A 13,649-nucleotide genomic window follows, 5' to 3' on the forward strand; every position below is an offset into this window, starting at 1 on the left:
CCGTCCAGCCATTAACCTTTGGGTCTAATTGCTCTTTAAATCCATCTTTTTAAATACTTAAGCTATTTACTCACAATTTAACAAATTTTGTGCTATTTTCAATTTAATCCTTTTCAATTAATTAGCCATCCAAACGTTAAAATTTTCTAACGAAACTTTAATACTAACTCAATGACACTCCATAAATATTTATAAAAATATTTATAGCTCGATTTTCAACTTTGAGGTCTCGATACCTCATTTTTGACCCGCTTGACCTAATAAATTCTTTTAATTCACTAATTTCACCATTTCACAAATTCTTCTAAATTCTTACTTGACTCATAAATATTAAATTACTATCTTGTTCAATCTTATTTGTCGAATTTAGTGATCTCAAATCACCATTTCCGACACCAATTGAAAATTAGCCGTTACAACTCTCCCCTTTAAAAATTTCGTCCTCAAATTTGTTACTGAAAATAGATTTGGATACTGTGATCTTATTGAATCCTCTGTTTCCCAGGTTGCCTCCTCCATACCATGTCGATGCCATAATACTTTAACCAATGGTACTCTTTTGTTCCGCAATTCCTTAACTTCACGAGCCAAAATCTTCACCGGTTCTTCCGAATAAGTCATATCCGGTTGAAGCTCAATTTCAGATGGGAATTACGTGTGAAGGATCTGACCTATACCGCCTTAGCATAGACACATGAAACACATTATGAATCTTCTCAAGTTCGGAGGTAAAGCCAAACGATAAGCCCAGGACCAACCCTTTCCACAATTTCATATGGCCCTATGAATCTGGACTTAATTTTCCTTTTACCAAATCGTAACACCCTTTTCCATGGTGAAACTTTTAAAATACTCGATCACCCACTGCATATTCTATGTCTCTTCGTTTTAAATCCGCATATGACTTCGACGATCCAAGCGCCTTTTAGACTATCTCGAATAATCCGGACTTTCTCTTCATTTTCTCGAATCAAATCAACCCCAACTATTTTTGATTCACTCAATTCGACCAACACAATGGAGTCTTGCATTTTCTACCATAAAGAGCCTCAAATGGTGTCATTTTTATACTAAACTGATAGCTATTGTTGTAAGCAAACTCACCAACAGTAAATACCTTTCCCAACTGTCACCAAACTCGAGTATACAACATCTTAACATATCTTCTAAAATTTGAATCACTCGCTCGATCGTCCATCTGCTTGAGGATGAAATGTTGTACTAAAATTCAATCTGGTGCCTAAGGCTTCTTGCAATTTATTCCAAAATCTTGAAGTAAACCTCGGATCCCGGTCTGAAATGATAGATATTGAACTCCATGTAGTCTCACAATCTCTGACACATACAATTTCGCTAACTTATTAAGTGAAAAATCTATTCGATTCGAATAAAGTGTGTCGACTTTGTCAATCTATCAACAATCACCCATATCGAATCTTTCTTTTCTGAGTCACAGCAATCCCGACACAAAATCCATTGAAATATGCTCCACTTCCATTCAGAATCATAATGGGTTGTAATAAACCCGTTGGCACTTGATGCTCGCTTTAACTTGTCGGCAAATCAAACATTTTGCAATAAATTCGAAAATTCTCTTTCATACCAGCCACCAATATGTCTTTTTCAGATCACCATACATTTTTGTACTACCGGATGAATAGAATACATACTATTATGTGCTTCAAAGAATATCATTCTTTAAATCGTAATTATTGGGAACACAAATCCTATTATGATAGCTTAATATACCTTCATCATCAATATTGAACTCGAATCTAAATTATCCCGAACCATTTGTCGTTTCAAAGACCAATTTTGGATCTTCATTCTGCAGCTTCGAATTTGTTGAAGAAACATTGGTTTTACCTTCAATTCTACTAATACAACACCTTCTTCATTAAGAGCCAAATGAGCATTCATTGTCAAGTGCAAACAAGGATGACTTTCGACTCAAGGCATCAAGAACTACATTAGCTTTCCTCGGATGATAGTCAATAACCAAATCATAGTCTTTCAAAGAACTCTAACCACCGCTTTCGTCTTAAGTTCAGTTCCTTTTGAGTCATTAAGTATTTCAAACTTTTGTGATCCGTATACATATAACACTTCTCACCATATAAATAGTGTCTCCAAATTTTAAGGCAAAAACAATTGCAGCTAACTCAAGATCATGTGTAGGGTAATTCTTTTCATGTGGTTTTAATTACCGTGAAGCATAAGCCACTACCTTTCCGATCGCATTAACACACAACCCAAACCACTTAAAGATGCATCATTTGACACAACATACAGATAATTCGATTCGGTTGAGTTAAGACCGGAGCTTCATTAACATTTTCTTTAATCGATCAAAGCTCACGACATTCATCGACCACATAAACTCAACATTCTTCCGTAATAAACGAGTCATTGGTGAAGCAATCATGGAAAAATTCTTTACAAAACGGCGATAGTATCCCGCTAATCCCGAAAACTTCGCACTTCGTTACATTCTTGGTGTTTTCCAATTCATCATGCTGAAACTTTACTTGGATCCACACGAATTCCTTCATTGATATAATATGACCCAAATCCAACCTCATGAAGCCAAAACTCACATTTACTAAATTTTGCATATAACCGCTTTTCTCTCAACGTCGTAGTACAATTCTCAAGTCTTTGTGCATGTTCGATTCGTCTTTGAATAGACCAATATGTCATCAATAAATACCACCACAAATCTATCCAAATAAGACTGAAAAATTCGATTCATTAAATCCATAAATGCAGCAAGGGCATTCGTTAAACCAAAAGGCATTACCAAAAATTCGTAGTGACCATACCGAGTTCAAAAGCGCCTTTGGCACATCACACTCTTTAACTTTCGGTGATAATACCCGGATCTAAGGTCTATTTTTGAGAACACCGCAGACCTTTCAGTTGATCAAACAAATCATCGATACGAGGTAATGGATATTTATTTTAATTGTTACCTTATTCAACCGCTCGTAATCAATACACAATCGCAACGAACCATCTTTCTTTTCACAAATAAGACAAAGCGCCCCAAGGTGATGTACTCGGTCCGATGAACCCTTTATCCAATAACTCTTGCAACCGTGTCTTCAACTCTTTAACTCACCGGTGCCATTCTATACGGTGTTATTGATATTGAGCTGCATTCTAATTACATCAATTGTGAATTCAACCTCACGATCTAGGGTAAACTGTAATTCCTCAGAAACACATCAAGAAACTCATTAACAATCGACAATTGTTCCATCTTCAATTTAGAACCCGAGTATCAAGAATATAAGCTAAAATGCTTCATTACCTTTCCGAATCAATTTTGAGTCAGTAAAGGTGAAATAATTCGACATCATTCTTTTATCCCCAAACTCATTTGAAACTATTTCCCCGTCGACATTTTAAATCAATCCGTTTTCTCTACAATTCACTATGGCATCGTGTTCAATCAACCAATCTATTCCAAGAATAACATCAAATTCTCGGAAAGGTAACAACATTAAATCAGCAGAGAATTCACAGCCTTGTATTTTCAGTGGACAATTCCGACATATTAAATTAACCAACACACTTTGCCCTAGTGGATTAGTGACTTGCAATTCAAGGTCAGTGGACTCAACAGTCATTTTCTTTTCTGACACTAATGCAGTGCAAATATATGAATGTGCAGATCCAGGATCAATTAAAGCATATACAGAATCATCAAAAAGATAGAAATTACCAGCTATCACATCGGAGCAAAAGCTCTTTCCTTGCGGATAGCATATGTACGCAGTACTCTTGTCTCGATCGAGTGCAGATATCTCGTTCCCGAATGAACACATTCCCACCAAGACTACTTTGACCCAAACGCTTACCTTTCCGAGGAGTATTTGCTTGCTTCTCCCTTGTTCTCTATCTTCTTTAATAATTGAGGACAATCCGAATAAAATGATCAGTTCCACCACATTTATAGCAAGCTTCGGCTCTTCCCCAACACTCACCAATATGAAATCTACCACAATTTTTACATCTAAGTCTCGAAATATTTTGCACACTACTAGCACTAGCTGCTGGTTTCTTAGTTACTCCGACATCTTGTTGAGTCGTTTTACTTTTATTCGATCGTTCGGATTATAACAGTCGACAGAATCATTTCGAACTTTTTGGCGAAAAAGTCGAAGTTGGTCTAGAGAAACTTCTTTTGTATACCTCTTTACCTCTTCTTTCTCTTTGCATATTTTCGTTATACACTTCTTCCATCTTTTGAGCTCGATCGATGTAATCACAAATTCGAATCTCTGTACCTCCAATCATCATTTCGATTTCATCATTAAGCCCTTCTTCAAATCTAATGCACATTTCTTCCTCGCTTGGTACAACATCCCGAGCATATCTCTTGAGATACACAAATTCTCTTTCATATTCTACCACTGTTTTATTCCCTTGTCGAAGATCAAGAAATTCTCTTCTTCTTATCTAAATATCTCTTTCCCACATACTTCTTCTTAAATTCGTTTTGGAAGAATTCCTGTAAGTTTATCTGCAGTACCATCGCCTCAATGGTTTCCCACCAATTATACGCTTCTTCTTTCAATAATAAATCAGACATCCCAAATAGTCCTCCGGAGAACACATCATCTGCTTAAAAACTCTCCAAACTCTTTAACCAATACTCGCTTTAACCGGATCATCGTCCGATCTCCTCGAAATTCTTCACTCCAAACTTTCTAAGTTTTTCAATTAGTGTTCTTTTGCTAGATTCATCTATTAAAGAAGGAGCAACCGGGGTTGTAACTGGTGGTACAGTAGGGGGAGGAGGAGGTTGTTGTGCCTGACTTATTCCTTGTATTGTTTCATGATACCACTGATTCATTAATCCGTAAATCATATTTTTAAGTTCTTCCTCTCTCATCAAAGAAATAGGGACATTACCACTTGTTCCCTGCTCAGAAGTCTGTATTCTACTATTAACTTCCTCTTCTTGACTAGCACCATCGGGTCTATCAGACATCTTTACAATCTATAACAAAAATTAGTAATTAGATCGGATCATTCACATCACACTATCACAGATTTATATGGCATGTATTTTTAAACATTTTACACATCAAAATCGTTCCGAGAATCGACTAAACCAAAGCTCTGATACCAATAAATGTAACGCCCCCTTTACCCGAGACCGTCGCCGGAGTCGAGCACGAGGCATTACTAAACTTATTTGAGCACTTAAACAAATTCAAACAATTTATATCACACTTTCTGATAAGCTGTCCAACTGCGTTACAGATGCAAAAAATCATATCTCGAGTTACAAAACTCGAAATCTAAATCCGTAAATTTTCCCCAAATCTAGGCTCATATATCTACTTACTAATTTTTTTCTAGAATTGTTGGTTGGGCCAATTAGTACAGTTTATTAGTTGAAGTCTCCCCTGTTTTAGGGTTCGGCTGCTCTGACCCCTGTTCACTACGAACCAAATTTCTCCATGTAAAGAATTCAAATAACCAAGACGTTTATTTCTATTAAAAATAGACTCAATAAGGAATCCATACATATATAGTATGACTCCTAATTAATTTTTTATAATTTTTAATGATTTTTACAAATCAGAACAGGGGAGTTCAAAATCACTCTGACCTTGTCTCACAAAAATTCAAATATCTCCTGATATGAAAGCCTTTTGCTTACACCGTTTCTTCTATGTGAAACTAGATTCAATAAGATTTAATTTCATATTTTATTCAACCTATAATTATATTTTTATGATTTATGGTGAATTTTCAAACTCAGACTACTGCTACTAACCAAAAACTATTTTAGTACAAAATGTTGTTAACTAGTTTATAACATCTTTACTTCATTTCATTTAAACTCTATACATGCCATATAAATCTTCAAACATAAAACAAAAGCTACCGAATTGATCTCGATAGTGTGCTTTGTTGTGTTGATCCGATCTACCCACTTCACTTCAAGTCAATCTACATAAAAATATTAAACACACACAAGTAAGCTTATTGAAGCTTAGTAAGTTCATAGGTTAAAAGTAATGCTTACCAAACATAATATTTCCAAACAACACCAAAACACTTACTAAAGTTTCTGCGATTCACAACTATTGTTATAATAATTCACATAGTTGAGCTCAACAAGAATAACTACTCAATCTCTTTCATTTGGATCACTTCTCTTTATTTCTTATAATCAAATTAGGAAACGGCTTACTAAATTGAGTACGCCGTTGCTCAATGCCACGATTCACAACTCAAGATGGTTTTCCTCATTGAAATACCATACCTACATTTTTCAACTCGGTATGGGAAATGCCATACCTACATTTTTTAACTCAAGATGGATTTGATAATACCATACCTACATTTCACATTTCAAGATGGATAATACCATACCTACATTTCACAACTCAAGATGGATGATACCATACCTACATTTCACACTTTGCCATGGAACAACCATGGTCTTATCCGTCAATTCATCACACGCCACGATACTTAACGTACTCAATCCTGCGTTTTTCCTAATTTGCATTTCCACATTTATTCTTTCATTAACAAAATCTATACAATCCCACAACAAATTCAGTATATAATAACACATTATAAACTTCAATCATTCACAAATAAACATCTAAATTCAACCATATGAACTTACCCGCTAATTTGTAGAAGATATTGAAATTTAGGGACTATTCCGCAACTTTTTCTTTTCCTCGTTCTTCTTGGATTCTTGATATGATGTAAAAATATGAAAACCAGCTTTCTCCAGACCTTCTATGGCGTTTTTATTGAGAAAATATGAAAAATGTCTAGATTTTTCAATTACATCATTATTTAACTATTAACTTTTATCTATTTCCAATTTTGCCCTTGTTCACATTGTTTTCTTGCTTATTTCATACCCAAACCGTCCAGTCATTAACCTTTGGGTCTAATTGCTCTTTAAATCCATCTTTTAAATACTTAAGCTATTTACTCACAATTTAACAAATTTTGTGCTATTTTCAATTTAATCCTTTTTAATTAATTAGCCATCCAAACGTTAAAATTTTCTAACTAAACTTTAATACTAACTCAATGACACTCCATAAATATTTATAAAATATTTATAGCTCGATTTTCAACTTTGAGGTCTCGATACCTCATTTTTGACCCGTTTGACCTAATAAATTCTTTTAATTCACTAATTTCACCATTTCACAAATTCTTCTAAATTCTTACTTGACTCATAAATATTAAATTACTATCTTGTTCAATCTTATTTGTCGAATTTAGTGATCTCAAATCACCATTTCCAACACCACTAAAAATTAGGCCGTTACAAACTCTGGATTGCTGACGGGACCGCCAACCTCTTCTTGATGTCAGTATCTGAGAGTAACTTGGAGAAAACAAGTTTGGAGTGTGCCTGCATGATACCTCGATGAATAAAGTCTATGGAAAGAGTGGCAAACCCGCTGCGTGAGGCGGGTTACAAATACCCCTCTGATATTCCGTACATTGTGGTGGGACCCAATCTGTATATTTACGTGAACTTTCCTGTCACATGTAATTTATTCGCAATGTTGTTTTATTTTTATTAATTTAAAATTTTAAAGTATTTAAATAAAAAGTTTTCAAAGATTTACGTGTACATGAAAGAGATGTGGCCATGTGGGTAGGCCGACTTGACCATATTCAGCCCCACTTCAACCAAACCAGCGATTTTATTTTTTATTTTTATAATTTTATAATTATGTTTTCTCAATTTTTTTACACAATACTTAAAATTCGTAGATCTCTTTCTCAATTTATAAATAAAAGAATAATATGTTTCAGTATACTCAAACTTACGTTTTCTTGTATTGTTTTATTCTAATAACATAAAAAATTTATGGTCCTGTTTGGGAATTAGTGATTATTGATTGCCATAATTGGTTTGATAAAACTTAGTTGATAGATAAAAGTTATTATGTGTAAAATAACAAATAAATGTATGACAAATAATATTGTATTAATAAAATTATAAGTTGTATTCTTAATGATAATTATGTCACACTCTGAATAAATTTGTCAAGTAGCATAAAGTTGCATAATAAATCATTTTACACAAGTAAATTGAAAATAAATTAAGAGTACATAAATATTCAAGAAATATATACATATGATAAATGAGTAATTTTTGAGAAAGCATGGTTAGATATGTCATTTCACATATCTCATTCTCAATTAACTATGAAATAAGTTGCCCATTCTTACGTTTTTTTTTTGTTTTGAAGGTTTTAGCTCGACAAGCTCTTGTAAATTTTCATTTATCAAACATTACAATTAGAGAATTTGACTATTCGATCCTCCATTTGTGTCTAAATTAACTAAAAAGAGTCTAAAAACTTTATTTACTGAACACCCTCTCTATATAAATTTATATACGTAAGAGTCATTCGACCCCAAAAATTTAAGGAAAAATATTAAAATATTGTTCAGGATTTAAGATTTAATTAGGGTTTACTATTTAATGTTTAGATTTCAATTATATGTAATGTTTTCGTTTTATTTTTTTGTTTCTTTTAATTCATTATAAATTTTTAATATATAAGTTTTTTAGGGTCGAGAGTCTTAAAGATAGGATTTATGGTTTTAGAATTTTATAAAAATATTTAATTAATTTCTGGAATTATATTAATAATAAAAATATTTACATGAAAAAAAATTAATTAAATACAGATTCTAATGACCAAAAAATACAAAATTAAACTGTTAGTTTGAAAACTACTTATGGTAGTGGGAAATCTCAGTAAAACTTCCAGTCAAGGAAGTCTTGCTTCAACATTAAACTGTTAGTTTTAAGGAAACAAAGACATCGCGCGACCCACACAGCATAAACAATTAATCTATGTCACCGACCTAGTGTTTTGCTTTTCCCAAAGGATGAATCTAAATTTTCTTTTTATCACGTATTATCCCCACCCCAAGAAATAAGATCCAGATGCTTGTAGTTAGATCCAGATGCTTCTACTTAGATCCAGATGCTTGTACACCAACCAGCTTAATCAAATTTGGGTTGAAGTTGCTGGGCAATCTATGCCCAGTTTTTATGGGCTCAAAAAAGCCCAATTAGCAACCACTATACTGCAAATTATGAGCCGCCACACGTCAAAGTTCAAAACCCTAGTATGTAATCCGACGGCAACTATTAATGTAAAAAAGTTAAATCCTAGCCGTTGAATCTTATCTTCTATACTATAAAACCCTAGCCAAAGAAAGGCAGGTCACTCTTGTCGTTGCTCTCGACCTTCTTTTCGTTTTTTTTTTTCAATCAATATTTTCTTTCAGCTCTTAAGGTATTATCTTTCAAGGTTTTTTTAGCCCATTTGCTGATAATTTTTGTTACTTTTTTCTGGTTTTTTTTTTTAAATCTTGGGGTGTGAAAACATATTGATGTAAGCTTCAGTTTCTGCGATTGTATGTGAATTGGATTTTTCCCCATGATTGGAGAAATCAAGGCTGGAGTCTCGATTAGGGCTCTTTTTTTGCCAAAAATCCTAAGAAAAAGGGTTTTTTTTGGAAAGAAATACCGAAGGAGCCCGAGAATTGGCGTACGTTAAGCTTACGCCATAGGCCTTTGGTCTTTGGGGGATCCATTTCCATTCAGTTCGCTAGATCTGTTGTTCTTCATATGTTTCAACATCAAGATTTCTGAATTTTTTTAAAATTTATTTTATGATGCTTCAAAATGGATCTGTCATGTTTCAAAATTTCAATAACGATTTTGATTTAGCTTAATCAATACAATTTTAATCAACCTAATTTTCTACTTCTAGCAGATCCATCTATTTGTTTACTTATTAGCTTGAATTTTGCTGTAATCTCCTTTACATCTTTATAGATCTAACAGTTTGTCAGTTTGTGTTGATTTTGAGAAGGATCAATGTAGATTGAATCAAATTAGGTTTTAAAATTTTCATTTATTTTGGGTTTTGCCAATTTGGGGTTTGGATTGTTTTTTATTTGGGTTTTGGTTGTTTTATGACCAGCTGACTTGTATTTGAAGCTCATGTTTTGGTCATTTTGCATTTGGATCAATTCGGCTTTATGGTTGGATTGTATAGTTCTGGTCTACATGTATGTATATGTTCGGGTTAATTTAGTTTTAGGTTAAATGGATTTCCATTTTCTAGTTTATGTTTGAGTAATTGTTGAAATCGTCAAATACCCAATTTGGTATTTGGGTTTATGTTTTTACTTCTAATGTGATTATTTCATGAACATGTGTATTGACTTCAAATAATTTTGTGTAAGGAGCTTTGCTCACATTTGTGGCTTATAGCTTACGTTAAGAAACAAATTGAGTTCATTTGAATTTTGCAGCTTTCTTGTTAGTGAATAAGCATGTCTCATCGCAAGTTTGAGCATCCGAGGCACGGTTCATTGGGCTTTCTCCCGAGAAAAAGAGCCTCCCGACATCGAGGAAAAGGTTCATTTTCCCCTAGTTTCCCCTCTTAATTGTTTAACAATGTTTATTTTGTAGCTGTAGTTGTTAGATCAAATAAATTAGCTTGTTTTTGTTTTGTGTTTTAATTTGTGACTTGTACCCGAATTTGTAATTGCTAATCTATGTTACTATTTTATGGTTTTCAGTAAAGGCTTTCCCTAAAGATGATCCGACTAAGCCATGCAGATTAACTGCATTCTTGGGTTATAAGGCTGGAATGACCCATATTGTGAGGGAAGTTGAAAAGCCTGGATCAAGTATGTTTTCGTTTATGCATATGATCTATAAATTTTTGTGTTATTTTTCTTCATGGATTTATGTTTTATATTTTTGTCTTTTAGAGCTTCACAAGAAGGAAACTTGCGAAGCAGTTACCATTGTTGAGACCCCGCCTATGGTTGTTGTTGGAGTAGTCGGATATGTCAAAACTCCGCGTGGTCTTCGTACTTTAGGCACCGTGTGGGCTCAGCATTTGAGTGAGGAGGTTAAACGAAGGTTCTATAAGCACTGGTGCAAGTCTAAGAAGAAAGCTTTCACCAAGTATTCCAAGAAGTTTGAATCCGAAGATGGTAAAAAAGATATCCAGTCACAGCTTGAAAAACTGAAGAAATATTGCACTGTGATTCGTGTTTTGGCTCACACTCAGATAAGGAAAATGAAGGGTTTGAAGCAAAAGAAGGCTCATTTGATGGAGATTCAAGTCAATGGTGGAACTCTTTCTCAGAAAGTTGACTTTGCTTACGGTTTCTTTGAGAAACAAATTCCAATTGATGCCGTGTTTCAGAAAGATGAGATGATTGATATTATCGGAGTTACCAAAGGTAAAGGGTATGAGGGTGTTGTAACCAGATGGGGTGTCACTCGTCTCCCACGAAAGACTCATCGTGGTCTTCGTAAGGTTGCTTGTATTGGTGCATGGCATCCGGCTAGGGTTTCGTTTACCGTTGCCCGAGCTGGTCAAAATGGTTACCATCACCGCACTGAGATGAACAAGAAAATCTACAAGCTTGGGAAGGCTGGCAATGAATCACATGCTGCCATGACTGACTATGACAGGTAAAGATTTGAACTTTGAAATGATTGAATTCGTTAGCTTGTGCTTGAAACTGACTTAAACCGGAAGTTTGTCTTAAATGGTTGATTGCCCTCTTTGTATTTGCAGGACTGAGAAGGATATTACACCAATTGGTGGATTCCCCCATTATGGAGTGGTGAAAGAAGATTATTTGATGATTAAAGGGGGTTGTGTTGGACCAAAGAAACGTGTTGTGACATTAAGGCAATCACTGTTGAATCAAACATCAAGGGTTGCACTTGAAGAGATTAAGCTCAAGTTCATTGATACTTCATCTAAGTTCGGTCATGGTCGTTTCCAGACAACACAAGAAAAGGCTAAGTTCTATGGGAAGCTTAAAGCTTGACCACATAGGAATGTTTTTTTTATGGAGGGATTGTTCCATTTTCTGATTGCCCACAACTTTGAATTTTGTTTTTCGTTTAAACCATGATGAGTTTTGGACAATAATCTTTTATTATATCAATTGATGTGTTTTTATGGCCATGGATGGGATTTTATAGCTACCTCGTTTTGCTTGTCGGTTCATGCTAACAAGTTAGCGGCTGATTTAATTAATATTTTGAAGTAACCATGCCGAAAAATCCACTTGCAAAAGTTAAGCAGGGTCATAACCTTTGTCTATATACCAAAAGATAAGGTGAAGGTATATGCGCTTATAAAATGTAAAAAATCATTTAGGTCTATATTAATTGAAATAATTCCTTTTCTCATTGATCAATGAGAGAGTGATACAAGACAGTTTTAGTTTAATTTAGTATTTTTCATAAAAAAATATTTAAAATCATAAATATTATAATTTTTTTAAAAGATCATAGAAAATTTATTAAAATAAATATTATTGGATATTTAAAATATAAAAATGATATAAACTTATAAAACAATAAAATTATAAAATTATAAAATTAATAAAATATATTAAAATTTTTAAAATTTTATAAAACAAATTGAAATTTAAAAATGTATTAAAAGTATTAAAATTGATATAAACTTGTAAAATTTTTAAAAAAACATAAAAACTTGAAATAGATCGAACTAGTTGGTTGGATTTATTAGATCGAATTAACAAGGGTATTGTTCAAGAAAGCCATTAGATTGATTTATCTAAAATTTTTTTTAATGTTTTAGTTAATTGAACTGGACCTAGCAAATCAGTAGCTTGTTGATTTGATAAAATATTTAAAATCGATTTAATCGTCTAGTTCTTAGGTCAACCGATCTAATAGCTTTCTTTGGATTGGTATTCTTGTCGATTTCGGGCTAATCATTTGAGTTCAAGTTTCTATATTTTCTTTTTATAATTTTTATATGTTTATATGAATTTTAACATTTTAATAAATTTTTATAATTTTTATTTTTTATGAATTTTAATACGTTTTTAATTCTTAAATATTTTAAATAAGATTAATTAATTTTATAAATTTTTATAATTTATTATATTTTTCATTTTATAATATTTATATTTTTATAAATTTATAAGTTTATAACAATTTTAATATTTTTATTTTATATTTTTAATGATTTTATAGGAAAAATATTAAATTAAACCAAAAGCTACCACATGTCACCATATAATTGATCAATCAATTTATTTTAACAATCAACATGGTTAATGACAAAACCATTAATGAAGGAACTTAATTGATTATTTTAATTAACAATAAAACTTAATTGAATGTGAATTTAATACAATAACTTAATTAATTTTTTGTGTTTTCTTAAGGGCTTTGTACATGATAGGTCCTTGTGTTATAGAGATTAAATCAAGTTAGTCCTTTTATTATTAAATAGATCAATTTAATATTTATACTATTAGAAAAATCAAATAACTTCAAATTGTAACCGTTAATATTTATTGTATAAAAATAAAAATAATTTTTTAAATTACAGTTTAATTTGAAACAAAAGATTTCAATTTTAAATACTAAAATTTAAAACATTTAACTCTCTTAAACCGTAAATAAAAATAGTATAAATTAATTTTATTTAATTTTTAATAATATAAAGATTAAATTAATATATTTAATATTAGAATAATTAATTCCATACGTACAGTTAAATAAAAAAAAAAAAAACTGCAAACCCTGGCTTTGCTGGCTG

At 32.4% G+C, this 13,649-nt stretch overlaps 1 protein-coding gene across 1 annotated transcript; it reads left to right on the top strand.

The window, feature by feature from the left end:
* Positions 1–9,205: 9,205 nt before the first annotated feature.
* On the top strand, positions 9,206–12,035 carry LOC108460737 (60S ribosomal protein L3-2). Its single transcript, XM_017760357.2, has 5 exons — positions 9,206–9,323; positions 10,351–10,456; positions 10,621–10,731; positions 10,816–11,530; positions 11,637–12,035. Exons 2-5 carry the CDS (start codon positions 10,372–10,374, stop codon positions 11,893–11,895), a joined length of 1,170 nt encoding a protein of 389 aa, XP_017615846.1. The 5' UTR covers positions 9,206–9,323; positions 10,351–10,371; the 3' UTR covers positions 11,896–12,035.
* The last annotated feature ends 1,614 nt before the right edge of the window (positions 12,036–13,649 follow it).

This window comes from Gossypium arboreum, chromosome 4 (assembly GCF_025698485.1).
Source record: "Gossypium arboreum isolate Shixiya-1 chromosome 4, ASM2569848v2, whole genome shotgun sequence".
NCBI lineage: Eukaryota > Viridiplantae > Streptophyta > Magnoliopsida > Malvales > Malvaceae > Gossypium > Gossypium arboreum.